This window comes from Cheilinus undulatus, linkage group 4 (genome assembly GCF_018320785.1).
Source record: "Cheilinus undulatus linkage group 4, ASM1832078v1, whole genome shotgun sequence".
NCBI classification, from domain to species: Eukaryota; Metazoa; Chordata; class Actinopteri; order Labriformes; family Labridae; genus Cheilinus; species Cheilinus undulatus.
Window position 1 is genome coordinate 1,809,033 of NC_054868.1, and position 15,052 is coordinate 1,824,084.

The 15,052-nt window shown below is 40.5% G+C and overlaps 1 protein-coding gene across 2 annotated transcripts in view; it reads right to left on the minus strand.

Annotated features, from left to right (window-relative positions):
- Positions 1–15,052, minus strand: part of LOC121508228 (calpain-1 catalytic subunit-like) — a 41,956-nt gene that overhangs the window by 9,906 nt on the left and 16,998 nt on the right. For both annotated transcript variants that reach the window (XR_005991790.1, XM_041784924.1), the window contains exons 3-11: positions 14,344–14,413; positions 7,398–7,516; positions 7,118–7,251; positions 5,620–5,788; positions 2,533–2,616; positions 2,368–2,453; positions 2,218–2,292; positions 1,621–1,781; positions 942–1,111 (exon numbers count right to left, since the gene is read on the minus strand). Coding sequence is in view for 1 of the 2 variants with exons in the window: in XM_041784924.1 (XP_041640858.1) it covers positions 942–1,111; positions 1,621–1,781; positions 2,218–2,292; positions 2,368–2,453; positions 2,533–2,616; positions 5,620–5,788; positions 7,118–7,251; positions 7,398–7,516; positions 14,344–14,413 (1,068 nt within the window). In the remaining variant the exon portion in view is untranslated. The remainder of the gene's footprint in view (positions 1–941; positions 1,112–1,620; positions 1,782–2,217; positions 2,293–2,367; positions 2,454–2,532; positions 2,617–5,619; positions 5,789–7,117; positions 7,252–7,397; positions 7,517–14,343; positions 14,414–15,052) is intronic.

Below are 15,052 nucleotides of genomic sequence, written 5' to 3' on the forward strand. Positions count from 1 at the left end.
ATCAATTTAAGGATGACATCGTCTTCAGATGCAAGGATGGGACGTTTCATAGGCATTTAAGGATGACATCATCAAAGACAGAGGATAGAATGTGTTTTAAACTCTCAGGGATGACATCTTTTTTAAGGCAAGGATGGAATGTTTTATAGATTTCAAGCATGACTTTATCAAAGAAAAAGGATTGAATGTTTTATACGTTTTAAGGATGACATCATCTTCAAAGGCAAGGACAAAATGTGTTATAAGCATTGATGACATCATTCTAAAAGGACAGGTGGGAAGGTTCTAATTAAAGGATGACATCATGTTCATAGGTGAGGTAAGAATGTCTTAAAACAATTAAAGGATTAATTCATCTTCAAAGGCAAGGATGGGATGTTTAATAGGCCTTAAAGTTTGACATTATCACAGACAGAGGAGGAATCGTTTTGAAGTTTAAAGGATGACATCAAATTCGAAGGCAAGGATGGAATGTTTTTCAAACTCTCACAGATGACCTCTTTTTTAAGGCAAGGATAGAATGTTATATCAGCTTTAAAGGCTGACACCATCGTCAAATGCAAGGATGGAATGATTTAAAAACTTGAGAGGATGACATCATCTTCAAAGGCAAGGAGGGAATGCTTTACAAGCTTTGATCACCATTAAAGACATAAGATGGAATGTTGGTGAAGCTGGAGATGTTGGGGTCTGTTTCCTTCCAGTTTTGAGAATAGTAGGCTGTAGTTGACAACTTTTGGCAAAGTGGGTGGAACTGGCGAGGAGTGAATGTTTCCTTTGCTTCTCATCAGTTCCGCCCCCTTTTCTAAAAGTTGCCAACAAAGATCAGTCAGTATCTGGGAAAGATTGTTCTAACAATGACAGAGAGGCTTAAGTATGCTGAAGTCTCCTATTATATTATGTGGTATCATAACACATATGTTGTCTTGGTGACCTCTGACCTCATAGACGGCGAACCCGATGGTGTGCATGTCCTGTCCTTGGCGCCGGAAGCGGCGGCGGTCTTTCTGCATCAGAGCCACCAGGAAGCTGCAGGCAGCCTCGTCATCATCAGGGTCATCATCCTCCTCCAGCAGGCTGATCTTATACTGAGGGTTGATCCAGAACGTGTCTGCAAAGCATCATGGGACATAGAGTCATCACAGAGAGCATTACTGAGCCTCAGCTTATATCAAACTTAGACGGAGAAGATGGATGACACAGCGCCACTGTCAGAGCTCCCCCTGCTGGCTGGCTGCGGCATAGGCCATGTTAACAGATGGGACATAAAAAGGGACATAGGGACATAGAAAGTATATAATGTTTATCAAACATGGTTCTTCTCATAATATCTATCACTTATTGTGCTGATTTCTGTCGCGTTACTAATTTTTCTGATAAGTTAGATAAAAGCTATTTGATGCTATAAAGAGTTAAAAAAACATGTTTGACACCTGTGTTGACCAATGAGATGCCTTCATTGCTGTGCATGAAATTATCAGAGTAGAGGAGGATTATTAAGGGGTTTGGCTTCACTTTGTCCAGCAGAGGTGTAGCATATCGTCCATCTATATATAGTTAGGGCTTCAAAACAGAAAGAAGCAGCCATTATTCTGGCTGCTGTGGACTAAAATCACTCACTGGGGTGGTTCCTGCAGCCCCCCGCTGTGCTCCCTCTCCTCCAGCCGCCCTGGAACATGGTGGTGGTCCAAAAGGAGGTGGAGTCTTGACTGAGGGCATCTGCCGTCAGATTACAGATCTCAAGTCTGGAGAACTGACGGAGAAACTCCTGGAAAGACATCCTGAAAGACACATCAAGACGTCTTAAAGAGCTGCTGGAAAACAATGCTCCCAGAATGCAATGTGGGAGGTAGAGCCTTCAGTCATCAGGCTGGGTAGAGGTAACCCTTGGTCTCTAAAGTAGTTTGGGAGATAGAGCATTCAATTATCAGACCTGGTTGACATACCTGCGGTCTCTAAAGCAGGACAGGAGGTAAAGCCTAGAGTTGTTTGGCCTGATCGTGGTACTCTAAATCTCTAAAGCAGTTTGGGAGGTAGAGCCTTGAGTTATCAGGCCCCTCTTCTTTGGAATCATCTACCAGTCAGAGTTCAGGTGGTAAACACTTAAACAGTAGGGTTAAAACTCTCCTCTCTGATAAAGCTCATAGTAAGGACTGGCTCAGGTCTAGACCAGCCCTACCAGAGGCTCAGACTGATCCCACATGTTCAGAAACGTACCAGAACTCTCCATCCTCCATCTTACACAGCATCTCGTCTTTCTCTGCAGAGTCGATGGCGCTCCATTCTGACGAGCTGAGACACAAACACAAAAGTTAGTGTCTCTGCTGTGATTGGTTCGTTACAGGGAGGTGAAAGGTAAACACTGACTTGTCGCTCCACGCTCCCGTCCACTCCACCTGACCCCATGGGTTCCTGATCCGGATCAGACGCTCCCGACGGCCTCGATAATCCACCTGCACCGACGACACAAACATACAGACGTCAGAGTCCAGCTCAGACGCTACAGGCTGTTAGCGTGACAGGTGAGCTTACCTGTCTGAGGCCAGTCACTGAGTAGGCGTGGCCTTTGACCAGCTTCTTAAAGGTCACCGCCTCCATGTCGAAGGCGCTGGTGATCTGAGGATGAAGAATTGCCATGTCAGAGAGATAATCGGTGGTTGATGATCATTTATGAATATGATGATTATTAATTGGGCTTAGGGTGACTGATCCCATTTGTTTAAACTTTAATAAATAATAGATCACTGATGCTGCTACGATGGTTGTTGCCAAAATACATTTTGTTGTATAGAAATATGCGAGACAATAAAGTACCTACCTACAACATCAGCGGAAGGTTTACGTTTCAATTAATCAATATTTGTGCAATTTCAATGTTACAGAAAGAAAACCACAGGCAAACTTCTGCAAACTGCTTAAATTGAACAAAAACATTGGCAACAACCCTGCAGGGAGAGATTACCAATGGTTCTGTCCGATTTAAACATTGTGCAGAAGTTAGCTCGTCATTTTTGACGGTTTTATTTCATGGATTTATTTTCTCACCTGACTTCCTTTTTGATGAGACTAAAAACCAAATGTTGGCAGCATTTTGTGCAATTTAGACATTGCACAATTAAAAATGCAGTAAAAACAAACTTTAACTGCAATATTTTTAAATGCAGTAGTTATAAGTAGTAGGCATAATCCAGACCAGCGGTTCCAACCTTTATTCCTTAGCCCCCCTACTCGCATTGAAGTAAGCAAAGCCCCCCTCAGACCCACTCGGAAAAAGTACACATCATTTAAAATTGTTTTCATTGACAAAATCACAACATAACAGACCTAACAGACTTGTTCTTGACTAAAGATCTAGGCTATGTCCAAATCAAGATTATAATAGTTTTGGATTTTTCATTTCTTCTTAGTTTCTATTTCGTTTTTCACTTTCTGTGTTTGACTTCAGTTTAGTTTTTATTAGTTTTGACTGCTGGTTTGTTACTTTAGTTTAGTTTTATTAGTTTTAGTGTTACATTTAATTTTTATGAATAGATGTCAGGGCTGAGTGAACGTCATACTTTTTTAAAAACATATTTAAACAGGCTACTCTTCACTTATCATTTATTTATTTAATGATGATGTTTGAATACAACTCCAGACATAATACTACCACTGTGTGAAGTCTTAACCAATCAGATCAGGCTATTTTACTCCCCAGACTCTGGTGTAGGTGCCAGTCAGTACGGTTGTGTAAAAGACTAAAAATAAGGATATTTTGTCTCCATTTTTATCTTATTACCTCCGCCAAGGAGGTTATGTAATTGGGTAGGTTTGTTTTTTTTGTTTGTTTGTTTGTTTGTTTGTTAGTTTGTTAGCAACATAACTCAACAAGTCATGGATGGATTTTGATGAAATTTTCAGGAAATGTCAGAAATGGCATAAAGAAGAACTGATTAGATTTTGGGACTGATCCGGATCACCGTCTGGATCCAGGGATTTTTAAAGGATTCTGTACTATTGGGAGATGGGGCTAATGGCGGAGGTCTGCGCTGTTACCACTTTACACCAGGAGATGGCAGACATGAGTAACTTATTCAACGTTTTGGAGCGTAACAGACAGAAAGACAGCAAATTGGTGCAAGAATACACACAATGCTGGGAGGAATAGAGGAATATTCACCCTCTGCCATGACTTCCAGTCGTCCAGTGAGACCATGGGTGCTTCCGCCATGACAGTCCACACATAGTGAAGCCAATGCTTTGCCTCACCATGTCTCCACCCCACCAGGGAGGGAGTGATCCGGATCACCGTCTGGATCCAGGAATGTTTTTAAAGGATTCTGTACAATCTGGGAGATAGGGCTGATGGCGGAGGTCTGCGCTCTCTGAGTGCTTTTCTAGTTTTAGTTAGTTTTGTAGGCGCACTATACAGTTTTAGTTAGTTTTCGTTGATTTGGTAAAGCTTAGTTTTGATTTAGCTTCAGTTAACTAAAATGATTTTTGAATTTTAGTATTAGTTATTTAGTTAGTTTTAGTTAACTATAACAACCCTGGTCCAAACTATCCGGTTTTATAACAGTGCATTAGGACCACTACTAGAAAAAGAAAGGCTAATTTCAAGAAAAAAAAAATCAGGTTTAAAAAGTTGAATCCTAAGAAAAAAAATACATTTTTATGTCTTTAATGTCCCTGAACCCCAGGTTAAAATTTTTGAGAATATAAAGCCAAAAACCAAATTCTGACCACTGTTTTCAGTTCAGTTTCTTGTAAACTTTTGACTTTACAGTGCTTTGAAATAAGTATTTAAAAAACATTTAAATTTTCTAATTTCTAATGTCAATTTAAGATTTTTTAAATAATGAAATTTTGATTTTTTTCTCCTCTGAATTCCAGACTTTTGAAACTCTGAAATGTTGTAAATATAAGACTTTCTAATATAAAAAATTTGGATTTTTTTTTCCAAACAAATTTTGACCTTTTTGATTAGAAATCTACAGATTATTGTTATATTTTAATCTTTCAGGTCGGCTCCTATACTCTATTGTACATTAGGTCTGTAATCATGATTTTTTAAAATGAATATCTAATAATGATAATGTCAGAGCAGACAGGTTCCCGCGCTCCCCCTGAAATCTTTGGCGCCCCCCATAGGGTCCCTGTACCCCAGGTTGGGAACCACTGATCTAGCCAACGTGCAGGACTTTGTCTGGATGTTTCCTAACCAACACAGAGAGCTCTGTCGAACATTTGAAGGAGAAAGTAGAGCTGCAGAGGAGCAGGACTTTCTCTTGGTCCTCTCTGGCTTCACCACCTTGTCCAATTGTTGTCAACATATTTGTGCAATTTAGACAGATTTATAAAATTGCAATGCAATAATGCTGAGGACAAAAATAGTTGCTAATTTTTGGGTGAATTTGGATGCTGACAGGAGTGTTTGGTGAAGTTTTATGGATGGACTTCCTGATTCTACGGATTCTGAAATAAGAACCATTCCATCAGTACTGCTGCATTTTAACTATTTCTGTGCTGTCGTTTTACGTTTGAAATAAAGATAACCCTTAAGAGTATTGGTACCGATTCTAAATGGTATTGAGAAATATTAAATATTTGGGCATTGTTGGCATGTGTCATGTGACTGACGTCTATGGAGCAGCCCAGCAGCGATCCTCTCTCCAGAGCCTTGCCGATGATTCGATAGAGATCTCTCGGAGCTTTCTTCAGCTCGTACATCTCAGCCACGCCACCTGTAAAATCCTCGAAGCCTTCGGTGGTGCTGCCGCCTGACAGAGCCTCGTACGAGCCGTTCAACCTCAAAACACACAACAGACATGACATTTATATATATATATATATATATATATATTTTTTTTTTTTTTTTTTTTTTTTTTTTCTACAAAAAAAGTTACAAAAACCCTCTTTTATATCAAAATGAAAACAGATTTCTTAAAAGTAAAGTGAAATAAATTGAAATCTCTAATGTACAGTCATGGATGAAAGTATTGGCACCCCTGGAATTTTTCCAGAAAATTGTCCGGCCCATTTTTTGAGTTTTGTGTAAAATTATGTCAATTTTGTCTTTTTCTTCAGATTTTTTGTGTTGTTCCAATGCACATAAAGGACATAAACACATGTATACCAAAAACATTGGTAACTGCAACAATTTCTGGGAGAAATGGTGTATTTTCTGGAAAAATTCCAGGGGTGCCAATACTTTCATTCATATTCCCCTTTAAATTTACTGACCTAACCCAACAGGACCAGACAGTTGGTGCTCGTAGTCTCACAATGAGGTCAGTGGATGTGTCTCAGTGATTGTAGGATAAAGACACCTGTGTCTGGAAGGTCCAGTCACTGGTTCATAAGTAACCCTGGCTACCATTACACCATAAAGACAAAGGAACATGCAAAGAAACTCAAAGAAAAGGTAATTCAAAAGTCTAAGTCAGTGGATGGAGACAAAAACATCTCCAAGTCCCTGAACATCAGAGTTCAGTTAAATCCATCATGAAGAAATGAAGGAATATGTCACATGTGTAAATCTGCCTAGTGAGAGAGGACACCAAGACACCTATGACTACTCTGAAGGAGTTCAAGCTTCAGCAGCTGAGATGGAGAGACTCTGCAGACAACAACTGTTGGCCGGGTTCTTCACCAGTCAGAGCTTTATGGGAGAGTGGCAAAGAGAAAGACACTGTTGAAGAAAACTCAGATTCAGTCTGGACTAGAGTTCATAAGAAGGACTGTGGGAGACTCCATGGTCAAGAGGAAGAGAGTTCTTTGGTCTGATGAGACCAGAATGGAGCTTTGAGACCATCAGACAAGACGCCAAACACTGATCACAGAGGATGGACTTGAAGGAGGCTGTTCACTCCTGATCCCTGTTAACCTGACAGAGCTTGAGCAGTTTATCAAAGAAGAATGGAGTAAAATTTCAGAGTCCAGATGTTTGATCCTGACTGAGACCTATCCACACAGACTCAGAGCTGAGACTGCAGACAAAGGAGACTCTACTAAATACTGACTGCATCATGATTCTTATCATGAATTTGTAAACTGCCACAGTAATGCAGACTGATGTGTTCCATGCTAATAAAGCCCTCTGACCTGCAGTGAATCCGTATCTCTCTCTCTCTCTTACTTGGCGTAGGCTTTCTCCAGCAGAGCGCTCCAGAACTCGCTGCCTTCAGCCGAGTGGACAAACACCAGCTCGCCATCTTTAACGGGCAGACGGTCGTCGATCACCACATCCACCCACTCGCCAAACTGCCAGAACTACAAACAGAGGAAGAGAGAGAGAGAAACAGCTGATTTGAAGTCTCTTCATACAGAAACACTGCTACAGAGTTCAGGAGTTTGTCTGTTATTGATGATCAGTATTTGGGATTTAGGACCATCATAGTGAAAACTCCAGTGTTTACCTGGAAGTGGAAGATTCCGGCGTATTCCTGGCTGAAACTCTGACCGTGAGGAACAACTCGGTGAAGCAGACGCTCGTTCAAAGTCAGAGAGCCAATGGCGGCGAGCAGCCAGCAGTCACCTGACAAGGACCACACAGGTGTAGGCGTGTTATTGATGCCACTCATCATCACAGCCTCTATTTTCCTGAACCATTTAAATCCTGTTTATAAAAGGTTTTTATGAGGTTACGCTGGGACTCTGTAGGATCAGCGCCCTCTGCTGGACACCTGCAGACTCACATGTTGAACTCCTGTCATCAGTCTGCACCATGCTGACCCTGTGGTAAGTTGATTTATCGTTAACCTCTCTAAATCCTTTAGAATCAGCTCTGTTTCTAGGTCAAAGTCACATTCATCCATGATGTATGTTTGGGAGAACCTCTGACACCAATATCAAACATTGCTACGATGATATTGATTAGTTATTGATTGATTTAGGATCAGCATGCTGTTATGCTACACTGACTAAAATCACAGCTCCACCATGGATCTCTATGGTGTCAGTAGCTACGACCAACTGTCAGCTGCATCAGTCATTCTTAACATGGAGGTCTGTACAGAGAATAAAATCACTTCTGAGGGTCATAGACGGTTATGGGGATAAATAAAACATCTACCAGTGATATGATTTTTCTGTTTGAGGCTGTTCTGCCCTCAAAAAGGCCATGAAACCGCTGTCAGTAACATTTCTTGTCATTTTAGTTGTCATTAGAATATAAATTGCACAAACACAAGTGAGAAAAGCTGGAAAGAACGAATGTTCCTTTGTTAGAGAATAGGTAAAGACATCTGAAACTAACGATCATAAACAAAACACTGGTTTTCAGATTCTTTTGAAATTTGACTGGCTGCAAAAAAAAAGTTATTCAGCGTTCAAAACTCAAAGGTTGCAGCCATGGCAGCTCAAACTTTGATGTCTCGCCATGGCACAGGATCTGGATCTCTAAAAAACCAGAGACAAACACTATCAGGCTGCCAGAATCTCTGTTGGTTTCTAAAACCAAGAGTGAAATTTGGCAACAACGTGCATCATGACAGGATGTACAACAAAGCTTCCTGAAACCATTTGATAAAAACAAAAGGAAGTCGAGCATTTGGAGTTTTTGTTTTAAAAAATGGGTAAAATAAGAAATTTCTGGGCCTCTTTCTTGGATTAATAATCCTCCCAATGAATAAAACTGACTTCAAACATGTAGACCTAGAGAGACCTCGTAAAACGACATATCGTCAGCACTGGTACAGAACTCAAAGGGCATGGCTGTGATTGTTTGCCAAACTTTGATGTCTCGCCATGGCACAGGATCTGGTTCTCTCTAAAAAAAACAGGGACAAATGCTATCAGGCTGCCAGAATCTCTCTAAAAATTGGTTTCTAAAATCTTTGTATCAACCCAATCGCATCATGCAAAGATCACAGATCTACAAACAAAGCTTTTGCTGTGACAGTACGCCATTAAACAGGAAGTTGTTTTTTAAAGGGCCTACAGTTTCATTCTTAAATCCCTCCCACTGTATCATGTAAAGCACAAAGATCTACTGGCCTCTGGCAGGAGGTATCGCAGCCTGAAGTGCAGAACGGTCAGGTTCTGCAACAGTTTCATTCCCCACGCAATCAGACTGTTAAACTCAAACGGTTTTGGACTTTAAACTCCACACCACAAACTCAAATAGCTGAGGCCCGCATTGTTTTAAAGGCACTTTAGTGGGTGCATCTTAGTGCAATAGATTTGCAGCTGGAACGCACTTTATCATGTTTCTTTTAGATGATAGTATTAATTATATATTTTTTACAGCTATTTTTTAACTTACTTGTGCTTTAACTAAGTGTTCTAGGCCATAGTATTTCTGGAGCCGATGCAACGAAATTTCGTTCAGTTGCACAGTGGTGCATTTTTGAATGACAATAAAGTATCTCTCTATTTATTTATCTATCTATCTGAGATTAAAGCTGTGGCTATGACAATATTCCATTAAACAGTTTTAAAAAGTTTTATTAAACTAATTTGTAGAAGAGCTTAAAAAACTTACTGCCATTAATATTTGCTGAAAATTTCCAAGTTAAGAAACAGTAGAAAACTAGTTTTGGATGTATAAGTGGGCATGGCAAAATAGCTCAGTAGTGCCCCTACATTTCTTTTTTAAATTTAGCCCCTGATGTACGTTGCACCTTCAGCTGTAAAATTTGGAAGGCACATGCATCATGACAAGACCTACAAAAAATCCTCAGAGAAATCTGACAAAACCAACAGGAAGTAGCACTAGAAAGACCTTTAAAAGTTGTTTCTTCAGGACTTGTACAGAACTCAAAGGGTGTGGTGGTGACAGTTTGTTAAACTCTGATGTCTCACCATTAAACAGGAAGTGCTGTGTTATACACAGCACTTCCTGTTTAATTTCCAAGGGTTTTAATGACCCAGAGATGTCTGCATGAGAGCTTTCAGTCACTTTCACTGTTTCATTTATTTCATGATCAATGCAACAAACATAAGAGGTCAGAGGATGCTGACGCTCTACTGCCAAGCCACAAGAAGACGTGCCAAAACCAGACACGTGAGAAGGTGTGAGGGTCCATGCAGTGCTGCTCGCAGCCCTGGTTTTATTTGACATGCAGCAGAATCAGGAATCAATCCTGAGACCAATGCTTTGAGGACTGTAGTTTCAGAATACTGGCACCTGCTCTTCAACTGAGCTAAAGCGGCGTTCAAATTTTATTTCTAGGACAACGCAGAATCATAACGTTCAAAAATATGTAACTACAGGAGTGATATGAAGCCAAAACTAAAGGGTTTATTCTAATTTAAAGGCCATAAGGAGTCTGAATGATCCACATCAGGACCAGGACTTCTAAAGAGGCGATGGCGAGGGTTTAAAAGCTCCATGTGTGAGGAGAGAAGAGGCTCTTAAATTTCCATAGTTGTTTGTTTCAAAGGCGTATTAACTTTACAGGAAGTGTTGACACTGCAGCGGCTCATTCCAGAGAACATCAGCTGACTCCATTATCCTCTGATGGTCTGTGGGGACATGCTAATGCTAAGCTAAATGCTAACATCAACAACATTAGCTGCTAATGTTTCCTGCTAATGGAGCCATCAGACTGGTCAATAAGGCGATCAATAACAGGTCAGAGATGGGCTGAGTGCTGCCTTCAGGTGCTCCTTGGACATCTCAGTTATGATCATTCATGATTTTAACTGCTGTCTCCAGAGATAAACACGCCTTCATCTGTTTTTTTTTAGAGTTATGATGTCATAGGGCGCCCTCTCTGAGCTGTGATGTCATCAGCGACCAGCAGGTGGAGCCAGAGGTCCGGCTAGAGCTTCGCCTACAGAGAGGGAGGGAGTACATACTGATCATTCCAGTCCAGACCAGTGTGACAACCGCACATGGCCACGCCCCCATGCTGCTCTGAGATCAGAGTGAAACATGTCTGAATGGGGAGACGCTCCCAGAGCATGCTGGGAGATCCTGCTCATCCAGACTACCCTCTGTGTTCAGGGGCTGTTGGGGATGTTCTTAAAGCCCTCACATTCCTCAGGGTCAGGGCTGACAACAGAGGCTGCAGCCGACGGCGTGATTCTGAGCATCGATTACATCATAGCAGGGCGTCGGTGCTGCCCCGTTATCAGACGATTCCCTGTGTTCCTTTCTTTCTTTCTAAGGTGAACTGTTATCAGTGACCAGAGGTTGAGATTAGGATTACAACATGAAAGCAGAACTACAGACAAAGACTGAGTCATTGGAAGAAACTGAACCATAAACAGGATAAAAACGGATGGACTGAGTAAACAATGAAAGCCAATGAGAGTTAGGGGAGAGTGGGGTAAGATGAGCCAGTGGGTAAGTTATCCCCCCACAGGTTTAGTCATGTGACCATGAATTCAGGAAGTATCTGTCATTTCTATCTTTCTGTGTTGAAGAGAAGCACATGAGAGAAGACGTAGGAACTTTTCTTTTACTAAAATAATCTATCATATAACATATAAAACTAGGGGTGCACAGATGCATCAGTTAAAAGGGGACATATCATCCAAAAATCACTTTTTCAGGCTTTTCTAATAGCAATATGTGCCCTTGGCCTGTCTACAAACCCCTCCAGTACCACAAAAATCCATTCCCTTCTCCCTCTCTTCCTCCACCTTTCAGAAAATGTGTGCTGAAATGAGCCATTCTCAGATTTTCCCCTCGTGATGTCATGTGGGGAGTTGGCCCCGCCCCCAGGTTTAATTGGCCCTCCCCACTTGGAGAAAAGTACTGCCCTCCTCTCCTGATCTTCTGAGAGGAAAGCCACACCCATTTCCTGAGAGGGGCGGGGTCTGGGGCGGAGTCAGACAGCTCAAATTTCAAGCCACAGACACAGAAACAGCTCGTTCTGAGCAGGGCTGAAACAGAGGAGTTTCTAGACATGCAAACATCCAATACTGGCGTGTTTATCAGCAACAAACTTCACAGGCATGTTTAGGGGACCTCTGAGACCGACAGAAACTTGTCTTAACCCTTTAAAATCTACCATTGTGCAAGTCTGCCAGGACATACTCTAACATTTTTACATACTGTAGTGCCATATTGGCAGTATTTTTATTTGCTTTACATCAATATAACTCTTATATCCCAAGTTTTAATAATATGTATTGACTTATGTCTTAACTACTACAAAAAATTGCTTAAAAAAAACTAAAAAAAAAAAGAAAATCCTTTTGTTTTTTTCACATATATTTCAAATACAGAAGTTGCACAGCTGTATCCCTCAAATTTGTAAATGTAAAAAAGTTGCATAATATCCTTTGGAACGACAGGAAATTTATTTGGAGTCTGTACATAACTTGCTTTTTGAGATAAAGTCAATTTTGTAACCTGTAAAAAAGTGAGCCAGATGAGTAGTTAGACTCTTCATCCAACGCTGTAATTAGTTCGAAAGCTTCGCGCCAGCTCTAAAACTGTTTGGCACGACCGGGGTTTTACGGATCCATAACTACACGTGTGGAAGTGTGTCAAAGGTGTGTGTGATGGATGTCTGGTGTGTGTGGGTTGTATGTCTGAGTGTTTTTGTAAAATAGTAGGGGTGAAATGAGAGCGAGGGCGAGTACGTGTGCAGGCTAAGTTCTTTGGTGTATTCTGAGGAAAATCTAAAACTCCTGGGAAAATACGCCACTTCCTGTTGTTGTTGGGGGGGGGGCCTATGAGGTAGGGACACTTAAGAATCATGTGACAGGTCATGCCCACAACGTCATGGTGTTTATTTCAACGTAAGAAGTGCTGCAAATACCCGTGGTCTTGTTTATAAAGATTTTTGTTATGTGCATTTTATCGTGTATTTTTACAAACTCATCACTGCAACGAAAAAGTGCTCTGAAACATGGTGAATGTGTGAAATGTTAGTGTGACTCCCCAGGTTTTATATGCAAAAAGAATGACCGATCTATCTTATCTGGTTTCAAATCTACCGCCAATCTAAAATGGATGTGCTTATCATAGCACCGGTGCTACACAATACTGGAGTGCTTTTTCAGCATGTTTTGAGGACCTCTGAGACCGATATAAACTTGTCTTAAAGGGTAAAATATGTCCCCTTTAACATCAGTATATGTTATACATGCAGCAGCGGAGAACTCCAGACGGGGGGCAGGTAGGGATTTCTGCATAGAGAAACGCTACCAGAAGGCCACGTTAGGAGCTGTTTACGACTGTGCCAAGAGTTAAAAGTTAAAAAATATAAATATTCTTAATTCTTCAGGTACTTTTGTGTCCTGAAAGTAGTAAAATATTCAGTCAATTAAAAAAAAGTTAAAAAGCTGACAGAGAAACAGCAGCAGGCAATAATTAAAAAGCTTCAGTCTAAAGCACAGGTGTATCAAGGCCCGGGGGCCAAATCTGGCCCGTGGAACAGTTAAACCCGGCCCGAAAGATGATCTGATATTTCTGTTCTAACTGGCCCATCAGTCTGAGGTCTGCAGATTTCCTCAAGTATAAAAATGTGAACTTATCCTGATGATTTAAGATTTCCTTGTTAAGTCACAAAATCTGGAAAAGTAGGAGTAAAAATATTTAGATAAGAAGTCAGGAATGTGGGAAAATAAATTAATTTGTGTTTTAATTCCACATTTTCAATTTAGCATCTCACAATTAGGACTCAAACTTATGATTCTGACTTTTAATTTCATACTTTGAGCATTTCAACTCATAATTTTGACTTCTCATATAATAAGATTCATGATTCTAATTTTAAGTGGTATTTTGACTTTTTCAACCAGTGATTTTGTATGTATTTTGTATATGTCTCTTTTTAGAAATCCAGATCATGTGGCTCAGTTCAGCAGAGCTGATTTCCCAGTTTTTCTTTTTAAATATGGATTAAATAAGGACAAAGGGTGGAGGAAAGGAAACTGGCACTCAAACAGGAGCTGGCTACAGTAGCTCACATTAAAGAGGCGTTTAGTAGAACGGGATCGATCATGGACGCCTCATCATTACTCGGTTTATTCTGTTGATAGTTCATCACTGTTTCAGTTAAAAGCATATCAGTGTCTAAATTAAGTATATTTATATTAAAGGGTCTCAGCGAGCCTCTTAGCTCAGTCCTCCACTAGACTCCTGAACCACAATTCAAAACCAATGTCTGATTTTTATAAGTTAATTTTCGGTGCATTTTCATTCATTATTACTTTGGTCAGTTTTGTTATTTTAGTGAACATTGAGGGTTTTTCTTTCTTTAACAGAGGGGTACCAACTATTCTGTCTATGTGTTGGTATGAAGGTTGCTCTATAAATCTACATTTGTGAAATCTTGGTGATAATTATGGCGATATTCTAAATCAGCTAGTTACGGTACAGCTGCTGGGTTCACATGGCACCCATCATCAAGGAGGATCCCAGCAGACTAGTCCTGGTACTAACAGAGACCTCAGACTCACCCAACGCTCCCTGACAGATGTCCGTCCTGGTGGCTCCGCCCACTATGAACTCCGGTGTCTCTGCCAGTTCCTGGAACAGCCAATCAGAGATGAGTATTTAACATTCCATCATGTCAAGGTTACAATGATAACCAGAGCTAGATAAACAGTGTACACCTAGATGGGACCATGGAGAACACAGGGGCAGGTATAAGTGGGCGGGACAAGAGAGGAATAAGCAGGTATCACTGTTTTCTTTACATGTCTGTTTCTGACAGATTCAGAATTTAACATGAAGGTGATCAAAGAGACTCTGTCAGCTGAGTTACAACAGCGTGGCTTCACAGTGAAATAAGGCAGAGCTATTCTGGTCTGCATGCAAAAGGTAAGGACAGAATGTGTCATAAACTTTTAATGAATGCATTCATTTTAATAAGAGCAAGGATGGAATGTTTTACAAGCTTCAAGGATGGAGAGTTTAATAAACTTTAAGGGATGGCATGGTTTTAAAAGGCAAGGATGAAATGTTTAACAGGCTTTAAAGTATGACATCATCATCAAAGGCAAGGATAGAATGTTTATCTATCTTCAAGAATGGAATGTTTGATAAACTTTAAGGGATGGCATGGTTTTAAAACGCAAGGATCAAATGTTTTACTTGCTAAAAGGATGGAATGTCTAACAAGCTTTAAAGTGTGACATGATTTTAAAAAGCAAGGATGGAATGTTT